General features: G+C 38.5%; 1 protein-coding gene across 1 annotated transcript in view; it reads left to right on the top strand.

Annotated features, from left to right (window-relative positions):
* Window positions 1-26944, top strand: part of macrod2 (mono-ADP ribosylhydrolase 2) — a 223478-nt gene that overhangs the window by 182829 nt on the left and 13705 nt on the right. The window contains exons 9-15 of the mRNA XM_077730134.1: window positions 12324-12402; window positions 17508-17546; window positions 19020-19076; window positions 24201-24239; window positions 24629-24673; window positions 25347-25484; window positions 25609-25674. Coding sequence (XP_077586260.1) covers window positions 12324-12402; window positions 17508-17546; window positions 19020-19076; window positions 24201-24239; window positions 24629-24673; window positions 25347-25484; window positions 25609-25674 — 463 coding nt within the window. The remainder of the gene's footprint in view (window positions 1-12323; window positions 12403-17507; window positions 17547-19019; window positions 19077-24200; window positions 24240-24628; window positions 24674-25346; window positions 25485-25608; window positions 25675-26944) is intronic.

The following is a 26944-nucleotide window of genomic DNA, read 5'->3' as shown; positions in this document are numbered from 1 at the left end:
CCAACAATGGAGGAGTTGATTGCAACCCCTGGCATCTCACTCAAAGGGGCATGATAGTAAGCGCCTTGCGTCCAGGTCTTTGTTTTTCCTTCAAATTTGTAAGCATGGTCCACCCATAGCTTGGTGTTGGAATCCAAGCATTGCTTGAAGTATGGAAATGTTGATACCAAAGTTTTCTTATTAGCAAAGATGTGTTAAATAAATAAATTGGATAACCTCGAGCAACACTCTCAAAGAGCAAACCAATGCCAAATTTGCTATATTTTTCATGTGCATGAGAATAACATATCATCATTTTAACAACCCTGCGGACAAAAATAATACAGAGACATACGGAACGAAATATCTAACCTCAGCCTTCTGGAGGTTTCACTTACTGGTGGAAGTAATTATACTTTACACCTGCGGTAGGGGAGTAATGTAGAAAATGACAAAATTATCTTGGTTGTTCCTAGTACTTCATTAAGTACTTAATGAAGACTTAGCTGTCCTAGATAATAGTAAATGAGGCTGAGATACTTAGCAGACACTTGACCATGTTTGCAAAAAAGCTGCACCAGGAAATTGAGTGGAGGTCTGACACACTGCACAGGACAGAAGTGATAACACTGATAACAATCCCTTGTTACCTATTTTTACAGTCTTTACTGAAGTGACCCTTCGTCTCCGGAGTGTCTCGCTTGTGAGACCAGTTTTGTTCGCTGAAACACATAACTGTCTATTTATTTTAGTTTTTATTGTTATTTTGTTGACCATATCTAAATGACATAGTGGTGTATTGTTGTAGATTATTGTATTAGATCACTATTAATTGTTTTGGGTGGTTGCTTTTCAGAAATTGGACTCCCAAACGATTTAGGAAGTGTTATTTTTACAGATAGATTAACTGAAACACAACATTTCATTCACGTTGGTATTCTTGAAACTGTTTAAAAGACCAATTTGCCCCTCTTACCGTAAAAATGATCCATTTTAAAATAAAAGCTTTTTTGGTTCACCATCAAGCCAAACCAATCTGAAACGGATAAAGGACGATCTAGTAGCATTACTGTTCTACACAGAAAAAGCGGTTTGACTCCAGCACTTCTTCCGACCGGGAGAACACAAAGACTAGACATATTGTAATCAGTGCCTAGCGGAGTTCAGCAACCAGTCACTAGCTCAGTCTGTTTCAGCCTTGCACAGATGTATCACAGACTGATTAAAGTTTCAATAGCGCCCGAACACCATTTCCACCTCTCAAAGCAACCGAGCACGGGGCTTCCTTTCCGTGGACCAATTGTGCCTAAAAAGCTTTTCAAAGTGCAGAGTTGAGCTGCACTTGAGTTTGAGGAAGGGTTCTTCTAGCTCGCACAGAGTGGAGTGGAAAGCCGTGATAAATAGACTTCCTTTCAAACAATATCTTTGTAGGTCACAAGGAGAGGTGCACTCACCCGAGCCGTGGCCCACAGACGCTGAAACACGCAACCTTTAAAGTGAGATTTGAAAAGGGCAAAATACAGCCATGCAGAATAGTGATATAGGAGTGTGTAAAAATGGAGGTCACCAGGTCAATGTTCTTTCGTCTTACTTTCCCTACGTTGGAGCTTGTGATCCAAAACAAAACAGGATTTTCATCGATATATGTGGAACTCTTTGAGCGTTCTCCCTCGTCGAGGCTGACTTGACCCATTTTGGTGTACCTGTCAGCTATAGGGTGTCCACCTGGACCTGGTTAGAAGCGTGCTTAAGACAGCCGAATTAGACTTGTGTCCCCATGCACACCCCTCCAAAGGCCTCTTTCATGCTTCTCTCGGCACCTTGCGTTTGGTTTAAGGGGAGCGTATTTGGGGGCTTTGGCCGACTTGAAGGGAATTTCTTAAGCGTGAGCTTATTGGGTTGGTTTCCCACTTCTTGATAGATTGGTGTTACTTCTCATAAGCCACCTACCTCCAATCACAGCAGGCTGTGAGACACATCTCCCGTTGATGTAATTAGTCCCTTGACACATCTTTAATGGCATGTATTTATCAGGGACATTAATTAGATCCTATACTAGGTACATTACTTGGAAAATAGTTGTTGTTGTTCTTATTTAAAGTATTAACAACATGCGGGAGATACTATGCTAATCTCATGGTATTAGTCACATGGTCAGCCAGCTCATTTATCAAAGCCATTGTGCTGTGTTTTCTTCTACTTATCCTTGTTTGTCTTTTTATAAGTTCACATATAAGGTGATGTTGTGTTAGCATTATTAATTACAGCCATGGTTGTCAAGTTAATTAAGCACCATCTATCCTTTGAGTCACCTCTAAACTACAAATGGATCAAGATGCTTGCTTTTGTTATACTCTGGTTTCTGGGACAGCAAGACCTCCGATTTGTTTAGATTCAGAATCTTTCTCACCTTAAGATGGGCCTTGTGGTGTAGTATATGATAGGTTGGTTAGTCTTTTCTTTAAAATGTGTTTTAAGCTCGGAACTTAACTATCCTAAGACCATTCAAATGTATGAATATGTCTACTAGTTCATAGTAAATTCAATGTAGTATAACATTGGTTTCCCATAGCATCTGTAAAGAGATAAATCACATTTCTAGTTTTCATCAGTCTCATTTTTTTCATGGAACAAAGCCTTTCATACCTTTTTATTGCAATATAATTCCTTATTCTATCCCACAATTTATCTGCAACCTCACATCTCTGATTGTATTAATCTCCCATTCCCCCACACATATCCCATTAAGCAAGCAAGTCATTTGATATTTGTTTTTTGTGTTTTTTTTTGATCTGCCTACAAGGGAAGTGTCTCTTTCTTTCATCCACTCACCATACTAATTAGACACACTTAAGATATTTTATTGTTACTCTAGAGATCTTTTGGGGTTCTTTCTGGGTAGCAGGTTGGTATCTGAGCACTGCTCTACTTGAGTGCTACTTTGACACTTCACACACACTTTCCACATGAGGCCAACACGATGGAGGGTCTCGTGTGAATGTTCTTACAGGGACCCTATCATATTTTAAGTGGCTCTGGATGTATGCTAGAGGGATGTCTATGAACTCTGAGCTGCACCATAGACAATTCCATAAGAGAGCAGGAACAAACACACTCACTCTACAAAAATAGTTACATAAGCATTAAACGCTCGAGCAGTGCTTTGAATACTGGTTCTGCATTTCTGATGTATTTTGTATGATGTATTTTATAGGTAAGACTAAGGGGGAAAAAAGATAACACCATTTGTTTTAAAATAGTATTTCGATAAAGGACAGTGTGCATGAGTTCATCTCGTCATACATCAAACATGGAAAAACTGTTGCACTTTTGCTAATTTAGCCGTTCAGTCCTGGTTGCATATCTTATTTTCCACATCCGTTTGTGTGAGCAATCAATTTCTTCAATGCCCTTGCATGTGCAAACCTTGACTAAATCCTCCTCCAATGGTGTTAATCAAATTTTAAAATTATTATCTCTGTAAAGATGCCGGAGCCATCACTAGGTTGCACAGATGTGCTTGGTAATATTGAAAGACATCCGACTTGGGTTAAACAACCTTTCTCCTTTTCTCCTCCTGTAATGCACACATTATGATGGCAACATCTTTCCCTCATTTGTTTTGCTCGCCTATTAAATTATATCTCCTTGACAAGAGGACACTGAGCTAAGGTCATGTCATCCAATGAGTTGAGCTTGTTCCTTTCCTCAAATAAATCAATAACTTTGTAATCCTTCGTTTATAAGCTGTGACAAATTCATTTTGACAGGACTCTGGCCCTCTCGGCATCTAATAAAGTGGGAATTAGAAACTAATTATAGATCTCCATCCTCCCACCACCCCACTACTTATGACACACTTGCACACATTGGAGGAAAGACTACAATAGACACTAATGGACTTTTTCCTTGTATCAGAGAACACATGCGTAGGTGAAACTGTTGCTGACCGAAGAATTCAAAGACAAAGAAGGCCACAGTCGTCGATCAATGTTTGTCATTGTTTGGTATCTCCACCATTATTTTAAGAGCATTTTGAAATTCTATCCATTCCAAATGATGTCAGTAAAGGTTGGAGGGTTTTCTTTCTTGAGAGAATGGCAACAATTTAGTGTGTGTCCAACTCCATATTTTTGTCTCTTAACGATGCCAGGGAAATAACAAGCCCTTTGAGTAAAGTGCTGAAGGAGAATTCATTGGACCTTAACGAGACAATCAGATCCAAACTGAAACAAGGACCCAAAATGTGCCTTTAGTCATTTGTTGAATTAAGGAACTTTCATAGTGTATCCTGGAACCGTATTTTTATTTCAGTCTAACTTCCAATGGCATCCAGATGTGAGATGTGTGTAGCCACCATGTCAGCCTTTAACTGGGCCTTTGAGTCTACTATTACACAGCTGCTTTCCATCACCCCCCAAAACGTGTAAGAGACTACTACAGAAAGTTCATAGTTAATTCACTTCAACTTCTTGGAAAAACGTATTTACAAAATAATCAGCCGGCGACCACTTGGGCTTCCTTGTTTTAACCTGTGAGTTTAAGCAACTAAATTGACACAAGCCTTTCCTTTTATTTTAGTGGATATGTACCATGAACATTCTTATTTTTCTATCTCAGATCCAACATGACATTTTTGTTTTTACACTTTTAATGATAGTGCCACATCACTTAAAATGAGCAATCACCTGACACAACAAAAAAACATTAATATGCTGGATCTGTCTCATTTAATTAACTGCAAAATATTACTGCAATATCTTATCTGACAAAAGCTCTGCTAGACAGTCTGTTCACACTGAATAGTTATTCTGTTTTGTGGAATATATCACATGCGTCATCTCTAATTTAAACTCTGTTTTTACACAATTCGAATGATGATAACAATGTAACGGTAGCCATAGAAGTCATACAAGGGTAACATTCATTAATCTAATGATGCAACCAACAATTTTTTATCTCTCCAAATACTTTCTGCGACCCCTTCCTCCAATCCATAGAGAAGCCTCAAGCCCTCATGGTAGTAGCCATCTGTGAGGTCATGGTGTCTGAACTCTATTTTTTCTCTCAGTCCTTTTCGCATTGACATTTATACTTGATTTGTGTGTGAGTGAATGAGCAAGCACGTTATACATGAGCCGCCTCGTCTTGACTCATTTGCACACTGTACACAAGCATAACATCTTGTTGGAAGAAACCCACGTAACAGGTCCAGAGGGACCCCAATTACTTAACCCAGCCTGTGCTACCAACATCTGGAAATACCAGAATACAGTATTGTCAAATGCGGAACACAACAAGAACATTCCCAGATGAACCATTCTGCATAATTGTTTCCGAAAATGTCAAAACTGCAACCTTTAACATGAATAATTGGGGGTATGTTATTACTTTAAAATGTTTTGTGATTTCCTCAATCCCATTATTGCTATTTATGTGTATGGGGTTGTTTTATTTTATAGAAATAACAATTTCAGAGGCAGTGGTCATTACAATGTCTATTCAAAAGTTAATTATAATGTATATTTTCCCATAAATTGATTTTATTCCCCGTTTCAAAATACATGCGTGTAATTACTACAATTTGATGTATAGATTAGACATATTATGACCATTTTTTCATACACTGAATGTTTTTCATACTTTTATATCACCGTTTTGTACAATTTACATTTAAATATATATTCCCACAATTTCTTAAAGTCTATCTTGCCCTAAGAAGAATAACTAAAGGCAAATATTCTCATTATTATCTAAAAATGTATTTAATAAAAGAGTAATAGGCTCTCTAAATGGAGTTGGAAATCATTTACTTTCTAATGAGATTTCTTCCAGGACCTTATGTCACAATGTTCAGCAGGAAAGTAGAAAACAGCTTGTGCAATATATAACTTTAAAAGATCTGGCATTCTTATCATTTGAAAGTAGTACTTGGAGAGGCAACACTGCCTAAACATATTTTTTTTATATATCTGTGTTTTCTTGCTTTTTAAAGTACGAATGGGAATTGGTGACTGTAGAAAAGGAACTTTTGCTTGTTGAAATATGGAGATTTGTGTCGGATGACCACCGATGATGGACTTTTATGTAGCATTGACCTGCTGGGTTTGATTCTTTGTTATCCTCCCTGGAAATCAGACTAATGCTCAAGCAGTTTAGCTAGTTTTACCCATGGGAGTTGAGATTGGATTCCCATTTGTCTGGGAGCTTTTTCAAGTACCCAAAAGAGACCAATTCAGCACGCACCATACATTTCCCAAGATAGCCAGCTATAAGGGGTGGAGACAAGGCAGGGCAAACATACAGAAGGAAGCAGAAGGTCAACCTGGAAAAACAGCACACAAAAAGTACATTGACTTAACTATATCCTGCATATTCTTGAGGGAAATATTAAAAATGATTTATCAGGGAATAATAAACTTTTTGCAAAGCACAGTAGCGGATCTTGATGTTTTCTACTTTCTTGACCTTAGAGACTTTCAAATAGCTGCATGAAGAATGCTTGTCAAAAAGAATGAAGCAACTGTAACATATTTTGTCTGAGCTTTGAGCAACAGGATCTTCTAAAAGTATTTATTTACATTTATGTTGGTTCTATGCTGGTTGCTTCTTATTGGCCTGATCCATGAGACTGAGGCCCAAATTTATGGTTTGTTCTTGATTCGAAGACCGTTAACATGATTTCTGTAAATTGGAGTAACATTGAAGAATCATGTAATGTTCACATTGTCGTACAATAACCCTGTACTATCTAACAAGTTGCTGTACAAGCATAGAAACTTTTGAATTATGGCAATGCATAATGTAGTGAACCCTTTGTCCTATTTTCTAAGCAAACAATTTACTTGGCATGTTCAACATCATGTGAAAAAAGTTTTCTCTATTGTATGCACCATATATATTTATATATTTATGAATTGTTGTTACCCTTGGCCGACAAAACTCTATTTTCCAAGATTGATTGTGCACTAATAGTTCTTTACCATTTAACTAGACATACAAACGTGTATGTGTGTGTGTTTAGTTTGACAATGAAGGCCAGCCAGCTGTTATTTGGCAATTTTTTTTTATTTTTATGCGAGCAAGTCTATTAAAATTTCTTCATAGGAAAAACAGTTGGCTCAACTTTACATGTTTAGTAATATTAAAGAACATCTACGACAGCAAAAACTCTTATTACTACCACCATATGTTCTGCAAAGTTTGTCCCTTTAATTGCTTGAACGTCAAGAGTGAAAACGTCAGTACATTTTGTATTTCTCCACTCCTCGTCCTCATTTGCGTCATTTTCTTGGAATGTGAGAAGATAATGAAAACCTAGGCAAGAAAAAAAATGCAAATTGCAGCGAATAAATCCAGATTTAAAGCCCTAGATCTCACAAACTGTAAAACACCAGTGATTTCTATATTTACATCACAGGTTGACAGAGAGCCATATGCACCCATCAAAAGAGCCACATGTGGCTCTTGAGCCATAGGTTCCCTACCCCGCAGAAAAGGAAGATCTTCTCACATGATTTCTTTCAATTTAGCTCAGTGTCCATCTTTTCCGCATACTGAGCGACACACGTATTCGCTCCCGCAGCCTCATCAGCAGAGATTGTTATAGGGCAGAGTCCAGAGGTCACATCATTACCAATGGACGTCATGGATCATAGATGCAGCCCTCACATTAGTCCTTCCTTCATCATTCGCCTCTGACCTTGTCCGCGGCTGTACTTCCTCTCATCTTTATCATTTGAAAGTGACCCAATCCTTGCCTTTCCTTCCTCACACTATTCCCCACAATTCTCACGACCAAGCATTCCATCATTTTACTCATTTTACTCGCCAATTTAAACGACAGTGTTGTTCCAAAGAGCACCTGCAGGTCTTTTATGTTGGCATTCTCCATTTTTTTCCTCACATTCTGTTTCGGCTCGGTGATGACAATATCTGCGGTCTGTGTAGGGAAGTTATTGACATGTTCCTTCATGTCGGGGGCGCAGTACTGGCTAATTCAATTATTAGCATGTTGACATTGACTCGAGTCTTCTGACGCATCTAAAATCCATAAAGCCAACCTCCTTTGTCAGACCCACAATGTATGTTTCATAGAATTATTCAAAACTTAAAGGATAAAATAACAATGTCATGAATTAAACATGGATTTTCTTTTGCAGATTTTTTTTTTAAATTCTGCTTTCAGTTTAAGCAAGTCATCTTTGAAAAGGCGAAATAACATGATTGATGCCTCACACGTGTTACTGTCTAGCTGAGCTCAATTGTGTGTGTGTGTGGGGGGGGATAAGATTTGTTGAATTAACATACAAATTGCTGATATATTATCGAAAGTGTTTCTTCAAATCTGGCAAGACAGCATTTTCCTGTCAAAATGTTTGATCTTCTGTTCTACATGCAGCTTTAGGAAGCGCTTTGTGATGTTTTATACTGATGAAATAAGCAGGCAGCTTAGCAGAATGTTATCGCTTCTATTTAGTCACACTGTGCTGAACACTCATACATAATTTTGTTCATGAGCATCTACAAAATGCTTCCCATTTTATACCACGCATTTCAGTGACTGCACTAGCTGTCCGAGTGCCCTTTCTGTGATTTATTCAGTATCCAACATCGATCAGCTTTGGGAGTTCACAGTCTTCGGTCCAGCTCTTTCTTCTTGGGCTTTGGTAGTAACCATCATTTCTCTGAGTCCAATGTCAGTCCTCTGCTTTGATGTCTGGGATGGAGGCGTTTTGTTGAAAGGGACAACCTTATCTAAGGCCTTCTTTGAAATGATAATGCTTCAGCTTGCTGCAGGTGGAGCTTCTGCCCGGGGTCAATCAAAGTCAAACTGAGCAGCTTCTCACAGCTACGCTTGGGTGGCCCTTGCCACCAAATCTTAATGTGGGATGTCACATTAACTTGAAGTAGAACAGTCATATCGTCACACATACATTGTCTATTGCACAATGCATTTTTGTTCCACCTAAACATGACCTATGACAGGCAAAAGAGCAATTTACCGCATTAAACCAACACGATATGAATCCCTAACTCTAGCATAGGCTCTCCTGATAACACTGAAATTCAGTGATCCGTGACAAATGCACACAGGTGCCTCAGCCAACATTATAAAAAGACGCAAATAAAAACAACAGCAACATTGAACTTTAAATGTGGCCCAATTGTGCAACAATCACTACATAAATAACCCCAAATTCAGCCAGTGTTATTATTATTGTTGGCGTCTGCACAGGTACCACATTCTGAGTTTTTAGTCCAGCCAGTGCAGCTGTGATTCCTGGCCAATATCTAAACATCCAGGTCCCCAGCATCATTCCAAACATGCTTTAGTGGGAAGGTTAAGTCATCTGGCTAAAACACTTGGCCAAACAAATCATGTGAATTACTCACTGTGGCGACCGCTGATGAGAGGACCTGAAGGTCAACTACTGCTTCCCTCTGTATTATCGCTCCCATTTATATGCCTTTTGGATGTCTTTGTGTACGGGTTATGTAATTAACTCAATAAATTCTCATAAAAATATTGGAGATGAGTCACCTGGAAATCTATGTGGAATTGAAAATGTCTCTGACCTCCTAACTCAAAAATATCGGATATCGCCACTCGTCACCACAAGGATGCCATTGTAAATCTAGCCTTTATGTCTTTGTAGCATCTGTTGGTTAATTTTGTTCCAATATGCAGTTGCATTGAGGGAAATAATCCAGTCATCAAACAAACTCTAGCATGGGTGAGTTGAGGTGACCTCGAACCAAAGCTTTTGGAATATAAAGGAAACAATCAAGGTTGACCGAACGGTACATCTGCATGAAATGTGGCAAAGCACATCAGACTGTTGATTTACCGGGCATGTAATTTTTTCTCCCACTGCAATTAGAATCTTGAGATTAGAATGTGGCCTGCAAGAATGTTTTCATCCACTTTTCACTTGTTTCGGGCTGTGTCAACTAGAGACGCAGGTGTGTAATTACATCAGCAAATAAGGCCTGGATGTGGTCCACCTGCCTCATAGTGAACCCTCTATCCAGACTTGCATTGTAGACAACAAAGGCGGCCAAGTCTAACTGATGTTGGCTTTGATGCCGCGGTCTTTTATGAGGATATATTCCTGGCAGTGGAATAATTTGCTGGCTTCTTGTTAGACTGGAGAACAATGACATACGCAGCCATGTGTGAACACATACGATGCTTGTCAAATACTGTAAGGCGCTGGCGCCCACACGTTTTTGCCTCATGAGCTACTTTTCAAACAATCAACTCGGAAAATAGGAGTATGCCGACTCATTTATAACCATCTAGGAATGAGCATGTAATTGGGTGACACCAAATATCTCAAATATTTCCTGCATGCAGCCAATTTGGCATATTTTGTGTTTTTGTGTGTTTATACATATGCATATATGTGTATGTATGTGTGTGTATATACATACATAAAACTATACTCACCTGAATTGTATTTATCAACAAACCACATCAAATTGTTGAGTTGACTTTTGAGTTAGCTACACCGATAAAGTACAGATCTAAGTTTAGAGGGGTTGGGGGGATTCCAAGCTGACCATCACAGCCTGAATTCGTCATTGGATCCATTCATGTTGTGCTCACCCTTTGGCAAAGACGCTCCAATCAGGGATGAATAATGACAAGGAGTGGTAGCATGCAGGGATTCCATCTTTCTAATTAGTCTTCCATTAACTTTTTCAACCTTGATGGTTGCTGGGAGCAGCACACTTGGCTAGATACGTACACATTGCATCGGAATTGATCATTTTTGACAATATTAAATCTAGAGTGGATACGTTGTTAGGGTTTTAACAACATTTCCACAGCAGGAATTTTTAAGGTGAGGCTGTCTGGAAATGGTGTGTCTTTATCTAGGGTTCCCCAAACAAGGAACTCATGTTGCTAATTCAGTTGGACTAATTTATTAGTAAAATGCGTGATGCTATGTTAGGCCATGAGAGATTTCAAAATAACAATGACAAAAACTACATTTTGAAAGGCCCATTTAAAAAATGAAATGTATTGCTTTATTATTATGATTGTTTTCTAATAGTGGCATCTGATGAGTTAAGTGTTTGATTGGAAAACAACATTACTAGTGATTAACACCCTACATTTTAATAATTGGTTAGATTTGATCCTTGATTATTTGTAATGTGAGTGTTTATTTTTTTTATGTCGTGTAATGCATTTTGTCATCTCTCACTTAATTTTCCCGCATGTGTCAATGGGGCCAGCACGATAAAAAATGAAATTTAGGTTAAGTAACAGAACACCTTGTTGCAAGCAGTAATAATAGTCTTCTAAAGCCCATTATTTGTGTTTGACTATGCCGCTAGAATTATGATTTATTTCACTGGGCTATCATTTTTAGGATTAAGCCTCATAAAAGACCGATGAAATTCTTGGGAAGCCTCTATCTGGCAGAATAATATCCAACACATTGTCATATGCATTATTGTGGGATTTTATCACTTCTCACAAACACCATTGTCAGTGTCTACACAATTTGAAAAGCTTTCTTTGCGTAATTGTTTGATGAGACTGAGATGAGATTTAATGAGCAAGCCTTCACTGGAGATGACAAAATAAAATGTCGTCATGCTGAAGCAATGCCAAACATTTACAATAAGGCCTGACGTTGGAACTATTTATAAATCTGCGCCTATTTGGAAACCAGGAAAGGGGGACACTTTTGAATTGTATCCTTGTTTTGGATCTAGAATGGGACAAAACTTGTGAGCTATATGTTCTTCTTCTCTTCAAAAATAATAATATCTTTCGTATTTTTCTTACATTCACAGTGAATCACCAATAGGTCACTTTATATTCTATCCTTAGTTTAATTTTATTAAAAAGAAAAAGTTGTATCAATTATTTCATCTTTTTTTTGTGATCAAGCTCCTGCGCATATTTTTATAACGATATTTTTTAATGTAGTAATGACTTTATTAGTCCCACTTGTAAAATAAAAAGCTGTATTTGCCATTTTAATTTAGTAAAATGCATGCTCAGTGAAAGCATTCCAAATTACTTGTTCCTTTTGTAGCCTTGAAAGATATTGCTCAGCTCTAACGTGCACCCAATTGGTAATTCTAATTCTGGTTATGTGCTCGATTATTTTGCTAAAAGCGCTCTCTAATGGCTAATTCAGGTGGTCTCAATGGGGGTGGTACCTAATCAGACTCTTGAACAGAGCTGATTGTGTCTTGGTAATGCCCAAAGATATATCCAAATATCCAATATCCAAAATGTTCCACTTGGTTACTCTGTTATTGAACATGCAGAGTTTACTATTCAACTAATATTTTTTTTCATCCTCTTTTCTGTGCAGATTACACGTGTAATTTTCTGCGTCTTCCTAGAAACGGACTTCACCATCTACAAGAAAAAAATGTCTGTTGTTTTTGAAGGTGAGTACATCGTCATGTATAAACATGTTTTTTTTCCAAACTGTAAAAGATAGTTATTATCCTTGGATATTGTTCTTCAATTCCTTGTAAGATAAACAAGGGTTACATTGGACTCTCATTCTATTTTATGGCTGTCCCTAAGCAACCTCCATTTCGGCTAACGGCGTTATTTCTTGGCGAGGGCAGAAGGCGTAACAAGTTCTGATGGGGGCTCCATGGAGGATTGTGTCGAATAGCTCGGGAGCCACTCAGCTGAGGCTGTCTGGCTTTACCAGCCTTGCATTACCTCCCATTTACCTTACTTTTCACCCCCCTACCTCCCCAACGGAATAGCGGCTCTCAGGTCTTCGTCTCGCTTCTCCCAGATGGAGAGTGTTTTGTTCCCCATGTGCGCCCATCATCTGTCCCGCTCGCCATCGTGAAAGATTACATTCTGGGTAGAGACCTTAATTATATCGCCTGCCCTCGTATACCCAGTCCCCGTCTCATCATATTAGTCCTGTGAGATGAGAATCTGGCGCTGTTGTTCTCCAGTTATCACTCGAGCCACTTACAAGAGCTGTCACTCGATAACTGCCCTACATTTCGCCGTAAGCGGCAATACAGGAAAAACAAAATGGCTATCTACGCTTTTCTAAAACATAACATTTAAGATGCAATGGCAGTGTAGTTATTTTCTACTGTTCCTTGATATGTGGAATCGCTGTACCCCCTTAACTGTTATATCTCATATCATATTCCATTGTGAACCGTCATCACACTACCCCAAAATCATATTCACTGATTCAATTGACTTGACCCCACATACTGCCCATAGTTAGCTTAGATAGGCTCCAGAACCCCCGCAATCCTCCTATTCTTGCAAGAAAATACATGTAGGAGAGGAATGACTTTTTTTTCTTCCTAAAAACAAACTGTAGTGCAGCCAAAGAATTCGGATCTTTCTCAAAAAGGGGCAGACAAACAAAATAACAGAGAATAGAGGAAGACTTTAAGTCTAAAACAACAGGGAAGATTATACAGAAGCAATCAGGGGCTGATTAGACAGAATGTTTCCTATCTAGTGACTAAGGTAAAGCAATCATTATATACAATGGGATAAAAAGCATCAGCACTTCAATCAGACAAAATGGCTCCTTATTACTCAACAAGATGTGACTCCACACTAATACCTGACATGCCGTAAATAAGATTATTCGTTAAAACACACTAACTCCAACTTTATTACTCTTCTCCTTTCGCTACACTTTTCTGGGCACTACAGAAAACAGTCGCACGATCACACAAAAACTTGGATTAAATGCATCCAAAGGACATTAGTATTTTCTAAAACATCTTCAAGTATGTATCTTAAAGTATATCTATTGGTGAACCTAACACCCTTATTTTAAATGAAAAGAAACATTTGTGTGACAAATCTAACAGGCAATTCTACGATTTCGCCATGGCGATCCCTCAAGGAATAAACCAAATGTCCACCTTAAAAAAGTCATGAATCATAAAATAAAACAGTGAAGTGGAAATAAATCCACTGTCAAACCTAACTACATCCCTGACACGATTTCTTACATACAAGCTACAAACTGTTAACAAAACAGACTTATTCAAATTGCTCTAACCTATTTTCATGCCTTGTCTTGCCACACACAGTGTCAAATATTCCCACATAATGAGGAAGGGGAGTTTCACACTTCTCAGACAGTTCAAGTGTCTAGGAGCAATGAGACGTTTGTTTGCAAGCAATTTTCAATTGATGAATAATGCATACAAAATAGCAGATGGCATAGCAATAGACTCAATTTGCCCCAAAAAATGATCAGCTTCACTATACTAGCTGTATTCTCATAAAAAAAAACTATATTTTATGTGACGAAATGCTAGCACAGATGTTCTTCCATATCCGTATGACACAGAATATGACATACTGATCCAACACATTGAAATTATTGTCATGCTTACATGTGTTTTCAAGAGTATCTGATCGATTCAGTAAAAACACTGCTTATTTCGAACTAAATACATTTGGACAAAGCCATTTAGAAAACTGCCAGGTGTTCCTTAGAACATTTCATCCGACTCTCTATAAGAGACAGGAAATCAGATGTTTTCTGCATGGACACCTGAGACATCGTTAAGTCCCTTGACATCATAGGTGGTTTGATATGTCACATCACATAGACGCTAGCCATTATCTTCCCTGGTCCTCAGTTGCTCTCACTTGGATCGCTCTTTGTCTCCATGCCACTTTAGCCACTTATTGTCTCTTTTCTTCTGCTTTATCATGTAGAAGCCCTTCCTCAAGATCTACTCTATTATGTTGTCATGCAGTTCTTGATGGCTTAGATCAGGCTTATAATTTATAAAATTCTGCCTCCCCATTTCTCACGACTACATTTGTCTTCAAAATGATCATAAATGCAGTAAAATTATGGGCTATATCCTGCTCGGTCCTCCTAAAAACATAATAAATACTCAAGCCCCTCTTGAGTGTAATCCAGGTGTAATGTCTGGACATGAAGTCTAAATTGATTTGACTCCATGCTGAAGATATTTTACAATGTCAACACACACTGGTCTTCACTCATCTCCCAACATAGTCACAATGAAGCCAAGTACATTACGAGCTTTGTCGTATGTCCTAAGATTTTGGGAGATTTTGATTATCTGTGTCTGTAAACACCTTGCCACCTACCTCTCATAATTACGTCAGTTGGAAAATGTCATCGTGAACCACATGTTCACATAAAACTGCATCTTGACAGACACAGAAAGCCAAATGTCATCGAGCTAAATATTTAGAAAAACGTTATTATCACTCTTTGTGGCCACAAAAAGTTATGTATCTAAGAGCCATAGTGATAAAAGAATACACTCATTTTAAATCCTGAACACTAGTTTCCCATCTCAAAGGCCACTTTCTAAATAAATTGAATTGGTAAATGAAATAATACAGAATAACATAATTCCAGTGGGTAGTGTTTTATTGCCAACATGCCTGGGGACTTATCATTTGCAAGCAGTAAGGCAGCTGTAGTTTTCGACAGTGAAACCACGTCGAAATTGATTCTGGTTACACTCTCCTAATGTGATCAGGGTGGCTGCCCGCAAGCTGGTTTCCATCATTTCATCTCCTCTGGTGAGCTACAGTGGTGACAAAATAGAACCAGCGCTCGGATCTGGTGGGCTCGTTTTATTCTCTCCAACTCTTTCATTGACTCTGCCATTGACAATTGCTTACATAGCCGTTAAATACGCTCTTTACACCCAAAGCCATGCCCCTAAAACATATGTCTCTCAGGGAAGCGCTCACTCACCCACTCCCTGCTGCTTGGTTAGTGGCTAAGCTGCACTGTGCACACACTTGTATCGCACGCACGTAATATGTTGACAGAGGATATGAGGGGCCACAGCAGCCCTGTGAAGGGTGAAAATGAAGTTCTTTGCTTTCACAAGCCGTTCCCTCAGGGCAGAGAAATGAGAAGAAAACTGTGTGTCCAGGATATGATCACCTGAGAGATCAGTGGCTCACACCTCCGTCTTTCTCGGAATATTGCAAGAATACACTTTAAACACATCTGTAAACAAGCTTGGGGATACATCCCTGACAAATAGATAACTTAACTACTTGATATAGACTCTGTTTGGGACGATATAGCCCTTGCAATCCATTCAATGTTGTGTGTGTGCATGCTTGAGAGACATTCCATTTTTCGTAGTTGCTTTTAGGAGACGAGTTCATATGTACATTAGTTATACATATGTATTTATATATATTTTTTGTGGGTGAGCAATTAGATTAGACTTTATTTATCCCATATTCAGGAAATTTCATTGTGACAGTTGCAAGAAGTGGGGAATGCAGATACAGAAAAAAAATACATAGTCACAAGTTAGATAGTACAGTCGCAAAGGCCACAGAACAACAAATCAAAAGCACAAAATACATAGCAAAGCAAAGTAAATGGGATCATTAACAATCACCCAATCAAATCATTAAGACAGAAAAGCAGCAAAAACACAAAACGAACAAGAATGGACAAAGCTACTGTCTACTTAATATTATAGCACGTCACAGTAAGCTGAAACTATCCACACTTCCCCAAAAAAAGCCTAAACAAATGCACTATAGCCATTTATTCTGTTATACAAAAGGGGAAAAAAGGGGCCTTCAGTCCCTCTACTGGGAGCTCTGATATGCTCGGAGCAGATGACAAAAAGCCTTTCATCATACTGGAAGGCTTACTCACTTAGCTACAATCATGCCACTGACATACTCTTACCACCATAATACTCTCACACATACTAATGGTGTGCATTTGTGTGCACGTGGAGTTGGTAAAGCTGCCCAACTGTATAGTGTCATGCTTTAAAGCTCCGAGCTGCACGCTGATCCATAGCCAAGTGTGTGTTTGTATAAATGGTAGCCGTGCACACGTGCTGTCTATCTGCCTAGGAAGCAGCATCCAAAGCTGTCTTCTCATCTCTCACTTTGCAGTAAAATTCGCATGAACAGAAACACCTCTGCTTCTCTCCGTCGGGCTCAGAGAAAATCAAAGAGAGTTTCAAGACCCGCTTGTCCAACCGGCTTACATTCCTTGTGTTGGGAGGAAATGGAAGGTTTTGTGTAATATATGTTGAGCCAACTTTTATAGATTTAATTGAAAAGGGATGTCTCACTACCTTTCTCTCTCAAATACACACACACACATGTATGTTCAAGCACGTACTCTTCTCACACGGGGAGTCATTTTGATGTAATAACTCACTAGATCCGAGGATGTCTGGTGGTTCTGTTGAAAAGAGGCTGTTGTGAAATGTCTGATCTGCTTTGAGGGTTAGAACAAGGATAGAGAGTAAAAAAAATTAAAAAAAACTGGTTACCATAACTGTGATATTAGATTTTTTTCGTCCTTTCTTCATTACGATACGTTCCGCATTATTAGAGAACACAGTAGGTGCGTAAAAGTGGAATTAATATCATCTGAGTCCATAACTTTTTAATGAGCAGTGTTGTGTGAAATGATTAAAATGGTATAATCATTGTGAAGAGTTGTATTTGAAAGACTTGCATTGACAGACTGTCTTTTTTTATGCACCTTTTCCAGACAATGACATGGAGGTTGCAGATGAGCAGCTGAAGGGAGGTGAGTGACAGAATATTTCATGGTTGCCTTTTCACCTTAACAACCCCCTATCTGTACACACAAGATGACAGAGTAGAATAGCTTTGACTCGTGACAGTGATTTGTGAGGGCTTTTTGTTCAGTACGCAACAAGGAAAATGAATGTTTACTCGTTGGCTGACGAGCAAGAATTGCGATTTAACGCCGTGCTGTTGAAATGCCTAATGCCAGATAAGGTAGACAGCATTACAAGAGCTTATGTCCACTGCTAATTCCTTGCGCCTGTTTCTTCATCCAGCTCACTGGCACCATGCCTTCAGACCACCTAAAGTGAGCGACAAAAGAAACATCTTCTAGCAGGATGTGCCCGGTTGTAGAACAAATATAAGCACCAATGTGTAGTGCTTTTATCGCTGCTGCATCTTGGCAAGGGGTCTGTTGCACCCAGATACAGCTTATCATGTTTAACTATTGACATTTTCACAGTGCGCTGATGACCTTAATAAAGACGGAGTACAATGCAAAGTAGTGGGGACTATTTAGAGAACAAGTTCAGTTTAACTTGAGGTTTTTTTCCAATACTGGAACTACTACTTTATACAACAAAGGGTGTGTTTTAGTTACTAATGTCAGTTGCAACAGTGTTTTGGGGAGCTGTTTTTGCTCAAAACACAGTTTTAGTGACGCCTTGTGAGATGTTGGCTATTTTGTTTGGCAAAAACAAATTAATTGTTGGTCAAATCGGGATTAAAATTACAATTGAGGGCTTTAATTTGTTATGATTATTAAGCAAGTGGTAATTTCAGATAACATGGACAAGGCAATTGGAACTATGACAGAATATGAATGATTGTGAGCTTACATGGCCTTTAGTTTAGAGTTAGTATCATGTTTCTCATTCCAGATTTTCACTTTTCTTGAACAAATATGCCATTTGTATTTAGTTAAGGGAAAAGTGTGCTGATTTATTTACAGTTAGTTGCTTTTAATGTTATGTTATGCAACATCACTTTCCAACATTAGGATGTTTCACTAAACAATATTAGTTGCCAGTTATGTCGTGTCATATTGCCAACACTATCCTGGTCCAGTTGACTTTGGTGGGCCTTTGCTCTCATGCCAAGTCCTGGCCTTTTATTTTGTTCCATCATCAGTCAGAGTTTGACTCATTGCTACCTGGAACCTATTCAAACATCCGAATGGCTGCCGAATGGCTCATATTCTCTGGCAGTTTTTTTCTCCCCCACAACTGTACTCTCGGGTCATGCTCAAAGCCTCATATTCCCCCGCAGGAGTCATATTTTTGTCACTGAGTTGTAAAACAACAGCATGTTAAAGCAATCCATTTTTTCCATCACACTCTTCAAAGTCAGCCGATATACAAGAGCCAATGTTGACACTATTATGACGAACCGGGTTGTCTAACGTCATTCTATGGTGTTGAACATTTAAGATCATGTGGCAATTTGTCACTAAATCATGGTTTTCTTGCAGATGATATCTCACTGTCTACAAAATCAACAGCCAAGGATGACAACGACAATAACAGAGGTTAGAATGCTAAATTTTATTTGGATTCTCGTTTGTAGTGTTGTTAAACGGAACAGCAGCATAGTCAAAACTAGGGTAAATACTGGTCACTATTCTTTTAATCTTGGATTTGTATACACCCACTGTGCACAAATATAAATGGTGAGAGTATGCTTATTTTGTAGAATTTGTGCAAGTAATAGAGACACATCATTTGTAGTTTTAAATTAAAAAAATAAATGAATAACGCTTGCATTTAGGAAGCGCTTTTGGCGCTACAGTCGTGATGATCAACAGTCAATATTCCCAAGTTCCTCTTTGGGTTAAATGAAAACAGCATGAAAAGTGGGCCTTTTCAAATGAATGTTTTCTTGAAGGCAAACTTGTTTAAGACACCATTATCTGGCTATTCTGCAGTTTCAGCCCCTTTGGATGTGTAATATTGAAACAATTATAGGCTTCTCCGATACGATGGACCAAAGATAATTAGATTCTTACACTGGAGGGTGTTAGTAGGCAATTAAAATGGTACACCATCCATTTGTCTCCAAGCCTAAAGGTTGCAGGGAATTTTTAAAGATAGCAGTCATGGTTGTTTTCCCTGGGGAAATGGCTCATCTCGCTGATTGTGGAAGGCTGGACTAGATAGCGCAGTCACTTCAAGGGCGTCAATAATTCTGTCTTTTTTTTTTTTTGTAAAACAAAGCACAGTTTTACTGCATTTCTCTCTGCCTGCTTTTCAAACTGCATCCAAGTCTAAATAATCGTGCAAGGGCCATTCAAAATGATTTGCAAATTCAATCAGTAGTGTTAGGAGGCCATAAGTATTTTGTAATAATCTTTATAAATCCTAATTTATCAGGCCCAGCAGCTTAATAGTAACTAATCCATTCACAAAAGGCCCTCGCGTAGCTTTCTAGCAGGAGAACACTCAGTCCTTGAGACAAACTCTTTCACAGGAAGGAAAACGAATGATTGTGTAGTGCTTCCATTGTAAAGGTTAGGTGTGGATGTGGTGTATCGGTGTGGGGATTCATCATAGAAAACACTCGGGTGTCATGAGTTAGGAGATGCAGACGGCCAAGGAAATCAAACCTGCCGCATGCCGACTACTCTTGTATGATATTCATGTTCAAGATTCTTGGGAGTCTTTTACAATTGACCAAAAGCATCCATTCAAAACCTTCAAGCACTTTATCTCCAGCCAACAATGTTGGCAATATATCTGATAGCGCTCATATGTGGAGCACTTGCAGGAATAAATTACACTCTGTTGCTGTGCTGGGCGGGATGTCTGTCAATATGCCTCAGTGTGATACATCACACTCCTCTGGGGGACTGGATGCTCCCCACACCATAGGTCAGCCGTGAGAGGCTTTTAGCCGTTGAAGAGATGAAAGGAAAACATTAAGGTTGCCTCCAGTGTGCTTCCTTTAGAAATATGCTGTATAGTGCAGTAACATAATAGTAATAATAATAACAATAATGATGGTTGGAACTGTTGCTGGAAAAGAAACAATGTAAGCAAGGGATAAAACATACTGCTGAATTAAAGATTCATCTGCTGTTTTGAAGTGTAGCTGGAAAAAAATGTCTATTAAACCATGTTTTGTGGTTTTGACATCAAACTGCTGATTTTGATGTGCCAAGATCCCGTAGGATTCTTAGTTTAAGGCAATTTTAGTGTGCAAAAACAGATTTGGTCTGCTAATATGCTTTTAGCTTTTATTACTACAGAAATTAGATGGGATTTTTCACATGAAGGTTTAAGGGTGTTTTTTTATGTATTTATTTTTTTCAATTTAGACAAAGGAAATGCAAAACTGGGAGAAATTGTGTATATTGAAAGTAGGGCTGGGCTTACCATCCCATATTTTTCGACAAGTGTTTTATATTATCGTTTTTAGCTGGTATTTTTCATAAAATGGTACATGCCCTTCTATATATATGTGTATATTTTTGTGTATATATAGGTACAGACACATAGAATGGAGTTTACCATTTTGTGATACCATTGAGAAAGCCAGTTTTTTTTAAATATTTAATTTATTTTGTATTTTAGTGTGCAACGTGTGTAGTTTTGTGTGTTTAGTTTTATATCTGCCTCACCTGGAGGGTGATAGACCATTTTTGTGAAAGACATCAGCCGGGCTGGCAAGCATCACCACATTGTTTGCTATTTGGCATCAGAGTGTTATTAGTGAGATTAGTGGGTATCAGAGGGCAGAGTAAAATGTGAACCTGGAGCGTATAATCAATGTCTTTGTTAGATGCATTTTTCTGGCTTGCTGAGGTTTCTGGTAAAAAGGCGGCAAGGAAAGTGAAATGGCAGTGAAGATGATAGCAGACAATGGCTCAGCCACTCTATGACAGGCATTGCTGTAAAACATGCAAAATGTGTTTGAATGGGAACGTTAGGTCATCCTAGTTGTCCTTTTTCACTTTCTTTAGCAAGTTTTCATATTCTTCGCTAGAGGTGAATGAGAGAATGCTGAAAATACTTTTTGATTTTCATTAATTTCCAATATGGGATCCATCAAGATATCCACTCTGGACAAATAGGACACACAGTGAAGGTTTCATATCCGCTTTTAAATTATTGATGTTGTTGTAACGGTTAACTCTGTTATGAATAAATCATCCTTGTGCCCGTAAGACATGTTTTTTTTTTTGTTTTTATCAAAACAATGTCCCTTCACTTAGTACAAGTGTGGAAACAATGACATTCAAAAAAAAGTATACATTATCATTAAAGCTGAGTTTTCAAGTGTGGTTTGGAACTCAAAGCTTTTTGTATGTCGTGGCTGACCAGTAGTGAAGTATTTTGAACCCACATTCAAAATGTAAAAAGGGGGGTTAAGTACGCTTCAAATCGGCAAGAAAGCTTGGGACAATGCTGCCACCTTCTGTTTATAACAAAAGTGGGAGTTGCATTGTGGGGTGGGGGGGCATTTTGATTGGGACTGTCTTATAATGGCTCTTATAAATCACATCTGGCCTACATATGTTTTTTTTTTTTTGTCACGCTGTGCGTGTGGCCCATTTTTCTATTGCAGATTGAGCACTGTTCTTCCAATAAATGATCAAAACATGAAGAGAAAATTGCATTTGGCCTCTTGCCACATCTGACATGTTGTTGTTTGGGATGGCTTTATACAATAATGAGCGCCATTCCGGCATTTTCAAGGCAAAGTGCGACCTCGGCCTTCATTTTCACCCGTTTTCCCCGTCAAAGTATTCCTTTGGTCTTCTCGCCTAGGGTCCATCTCCAAATGTCAGTCATGATTAATAGAAAGGATTGTCATCGACAAAGTGTCACCAGAATTCAACATGATGGACAGAGGCACTCGAGATAAATATAAAGCAATACTAGAACTGGACGTTTTTCCATTTAAGCCAGGCTGGCGTTTTTATTGTTCTGGGTGCACTGCAACATTGTATGCGTAGATATGTAAAATGGTTTCTCTGTGCAGCTTGTTAAAAAAAAAAGTGGGGGGGAAGCAATTATAGAAGCTCCACAATAACCATTGTGTGAAGCATGTTTGCCTATTTGTGTCATGGCTTTTCATTTTCAGACTTTGTCCAAATGTCATTGTGTGGGCATATGTAAGAGAGCATTTTTAAAAATGACTCTAAATTGCATGGGTTTAATATTACTGCAAAAATATGAAGTTGGTTCCTTAGTTGAGCCAAAGTCAGAATCATTGATAATCAGTTGGTCAGTGCTCCTCATTAAGGAAGCACTCAAACAATGCATTTAAATTCATGAAGTGAGCCCAGCTTTTCGCAGAAGAAAGAAAAATAATTGTAAAGGAAATGAGAAATTGGCTGGAATTTTTGAGGGGTGCCCTGCCACAGAATCCTAATTGGATTTGGCACAAACTTTTTGCCGAACATTTTCCTTCAGAAGCCTATTCCTTGTCCAGGCCATGAAGTAGCAAAGCAGCAAATAGCAAATCATTTTTTCAATTATTCCCATTAATTCAAATTACTTTATTAATACGTGAAAGTATGTTTTTTTTGTTGATTTCTGTCTCTGAAGATCCATGTTGCCACCATTTGTGTATAATCTTTATTCGGGTTTGCTCTTGTGCTTTCCGCACATCTAAACTCGTCTATTTTTTTTCTTCAATTTTCATACCATTACCTCTTATAGTTAATCATTTGGTCAAACATGACATAATGCATATCGCTGATTGTACTTATTCACTCACTCGACTGCCGTACTGGCAGTTGAAATCGACATGTAGTAAATTATTCTCTGTCTATACTGCATGCTTATCTGTGATTGGCCAGTCTATTATACCTTGAGTCAACTGGGTTTGGCTGCAGCTCCCTATGACCCTGACTAGGAAATATTTCTTGCAAATGGATGGATGGATGAAATAATAATGCATTCACAGTACACTTGAATGGTGATGGATGATGATGGAGTCCAAGTATATTATAAATAGACGTGCATCTAAGTAATTTAACTGCGCATACTCTGAAAAAAAACAGAACCGCTTCATTTGATTTACTATGTGTCTCCTAACCGTTGCAGCACATCAATAAAATGTTGCCCTCCACAAATGAATATCAAGTGTGAGGGTGGGGGGGACAAGCAAACAAAACATATACAAAATTTCAATTTCATCTGAACTGATGTTGTGGAAAGATTTGAAAACCCGCATGTGGAAAAAAAACAAAAATGTGTTTAATTTAGGGCAAGTTTATGCATGTACGTGGTACATTAAGCTTTAAAGCATTAACCCCACTTAACACTTTTTCCAGGTGTATAGTTCAGTTGAGAATATGAATAATGTGTTTCCTCTGGTCACAGTAAACGAAAAAAACAAGTGTGCAAGTGTTATGAAGAATCTCTTATGTGGCACAAGACACCCCAGGCTGTTTTTACTTCCAAATACTGTTGCTCTCTTGCATAAATGACTTCAAAACAGTCCTGATATTTGGCGGCAAAGACAAAAAAAAAAAAAAAAATCCACACACACGAGCTAAACTGGAGATTCATGATTTATTCCGAGATTAACTCTCGCAGTATGAATAATTTATCACGGGAAAATCTTGCCATGTTTTGTATATTCTGTTTTTATTTAACGATACATGCTTGGCGTTCAAGTGATGAACATTTGCTCTCCTTTCTAGGAAAAGAGGAAGCAGGTGATGAAAACAAGGCCAACAATGGTAATGTCACTTTACGGCTCATTAACATGCTCACAGCCTCTCGGCTCTGCCAGTGTTTTCTTGGTGTCATTTGTCATCAAAAATTGAATGTACTGTTCGCTCCACTTCAGTCTTTCCATCCCACATGCCAACACTGAAAAGTTCTCTTATCACACACACGCGTGGAACAAAGAAAACCCTCAATTATGTATGGCTTTGGAAGTGACATTATATTCCTCTTTCTTTTTGTCGCTTAATTTATGCATGCCTTTGTGGTTCCGTTGTGCGCACACTGCGGTACAAAAACAAAGCGATGGGAAGAAAAAAAGCTGTTTTAGGTGATACAGCAAGTCGAGTCACATCGACTCTGAGTGTAAATATTTTCTTCTTTCCAAACTTTGTATTTCTAGATGCAGAGGAAATCGAAGATGTGGTGATGGAAAGTCAGGGCCCAGGTAAGATACATATCTCAGTAAATCACACACAAATGAACATAAGCTATGAACTCGCACAACTGTGTTTATTCTGCTTGTTTTGTTAGAAAAAGTGTGGATGTGTGTTTGGATATGTTGTAAGTAAGGTGTGTGTTATAGAGAACTTTTATACCTCTACCTGTCATTAGCATTTGTAGGATTTGTCTTGGTAGCAGTGCCTTTTGCTTTTCTTCTTATTTTATGTAAATTCTATTCAATTGACAAAAAAATTGACGGATGGAGCAGATACAGCGTCTCCAAACATGAATTTTGGAACTATTCGATAACTGTGTTGTGGTAAATGCATCCCTGGGTTGCTATGCAAGGCATTAGATCAGTAATTACCTTCTCCTGAGACACAAACGGAAAGGTAGGAGTAACAATGAAGAAAGAAAATACATAATATAATAGCTACGGACTAATGCCGCTCATGGTTACGGTGGGAACAAAACAGCCACCTCTGGGCATGGACTTTCCATCAATATTCTCTTTTAGTTAGCTCTTACTTTTCCTGTCTTTGAAATCAGTTGTTAAAAAAGTACTTTATACATATATTGGACAGTGCAAAGCAACCATACTAGGCAAGATTACATCATTATTTGAATGCTTGAGCTGATCCCTACAAAACTGTACATATATTTTCTTGTTGGTCAAGATGAAGATTTGGGCCTTGAGGAACCAAATCAGGAAGGTGATGAAAAAAGCGGTCAAGATAAACATGACGATGCTGGAACCCAACAGGCAGAAGATCAAGAAACTGCGATTGAAAACAAGGATAAAGGTGAAGACCAAGGTACGGTATGATGCTGGCAAGCCTATGTTCGTTTTTTCATCTCGCTTGTTATCATCAGGATACAGCTGATGAGTTGGCCTGGAATTTATTCTGCAAATACCATTGATTGCTTGTTTTTCTGCAGAAAATGATCAAAATCCTGAAAATTCAGAAGAAATTGACACAGGCAAATCCACTCAAGAGATGGAAGGTAAAATATATCACTTTATCTAACATATTTGTCTGTCTGTGGAATTAATATTCACAACAAATTAGGTTAGGTTAGAACTTTATTTCATCCTATATTCGGGACATTTCTTGGTTGCAGTAACAAGACACACAAGACATTGTAGAACTAGGTAAAAAAAACTGGAGCCAATTATCACCAAGTGCTAAATTTTTGGGTATTTGAGGGAAGCACACTACAGTTGCTTGAACCGAGACCACCTCTCACCCAAAGTCTCGCATCAGAGTTTGCTGATTTCTATTTACACCAGCCCAAAAGGTGCACTCTGCAAACTTTAGGGAGTTAGTCCAGACCAAACAGTTAAATTGTCAATACGATCTAAATCTAGATCAGTCCACCTCCCAATTGCTCAGATTTTTTTGAAGCCATTTATTGCTTGGTGTTTGCAGACTTTCTCCTAATTTCACAACTTTTCCAGTTCTGTGCTCAAATATCGTGACTTGAAAGCAGCAGCGAGCACCCTAATTGTATTCAGTCCTCATAGCTACAAATTAAGCTGAGTCTAAATTGAGTGTCGATACTCTGTCCACTATTGCATTAAGTCAACGATCTAAGTCTTTCTCTATTTCACTTGCTCTTTGAGTGACATTCAATTAATTTAGGGTGAGAGTGAACCATCCAGATAGATCTGTCTGAGAAAGAGCCTTCTCCATTCACTCCGAAAAGCCATCGGTGTATGTCCCGTAAACACTACCAGCCTTTCCATCAGTGGGAAGCCACACTCTACCACGTTGATTGTGTCGCGCTCGTGCCTGCCACTGTCTGTCACTGTCAAGGGTGACTACGGGACGGCCGTGGCGGAGCTGTAAACAGTGCTGTCATTCCCGATTGTAGGCAGATTACATTTTGTGTGAAAGATAGCGCAAGCACAAACTGTCGAGGAGCTGGATTCTCACACATAGGCGGGCTTAGTCAAGCGGATCGCTTGATCAAATAGTTCCCGAACAAATACATTTGATTAAAATAATATCAGCAATCAGACTCCTTGCTCATAACCGAAGAGTGAAGATCGGAGTCATTAGGGTGGAGTAATAAAAAGGTTCATAATGATGAGAGAAATGAAACTGCCGGAGAAGCGAGTAAGGTTTTATATTCATGATAGTTGACTTGTGAGCCATTTGTTTTTTTCTTGGAGCCTTTTTCAATACCTGGAGCCAAAATGGTTGCACACCATGTGTACTCTCAAGAAACATAATATCATATTATATTCCTACAGTCACCGTGTGAGAAAAAT

This window comes from Stigmatopora nigra, chromosome 12 (assembly GCF_051989575.1).
Source record: "Stigmatopora nigra isolate UIUO_SnigA chromosome 12, RoL_Snig_1.1, whole genome shotgun sequence".
Classification (NCBI taxonomy): domain Eukaryota; kingdom Metazoa; phylum Chordata; class Actinopteri; order Syngnathiformes; family Syngnathidae; genus Stigmatopora; species Stigmatopora nigra.
Note: the sequence above shows the minus strand (reverse complement) of the source record. Positions and strands in the feature narration are given on the sequence as shown.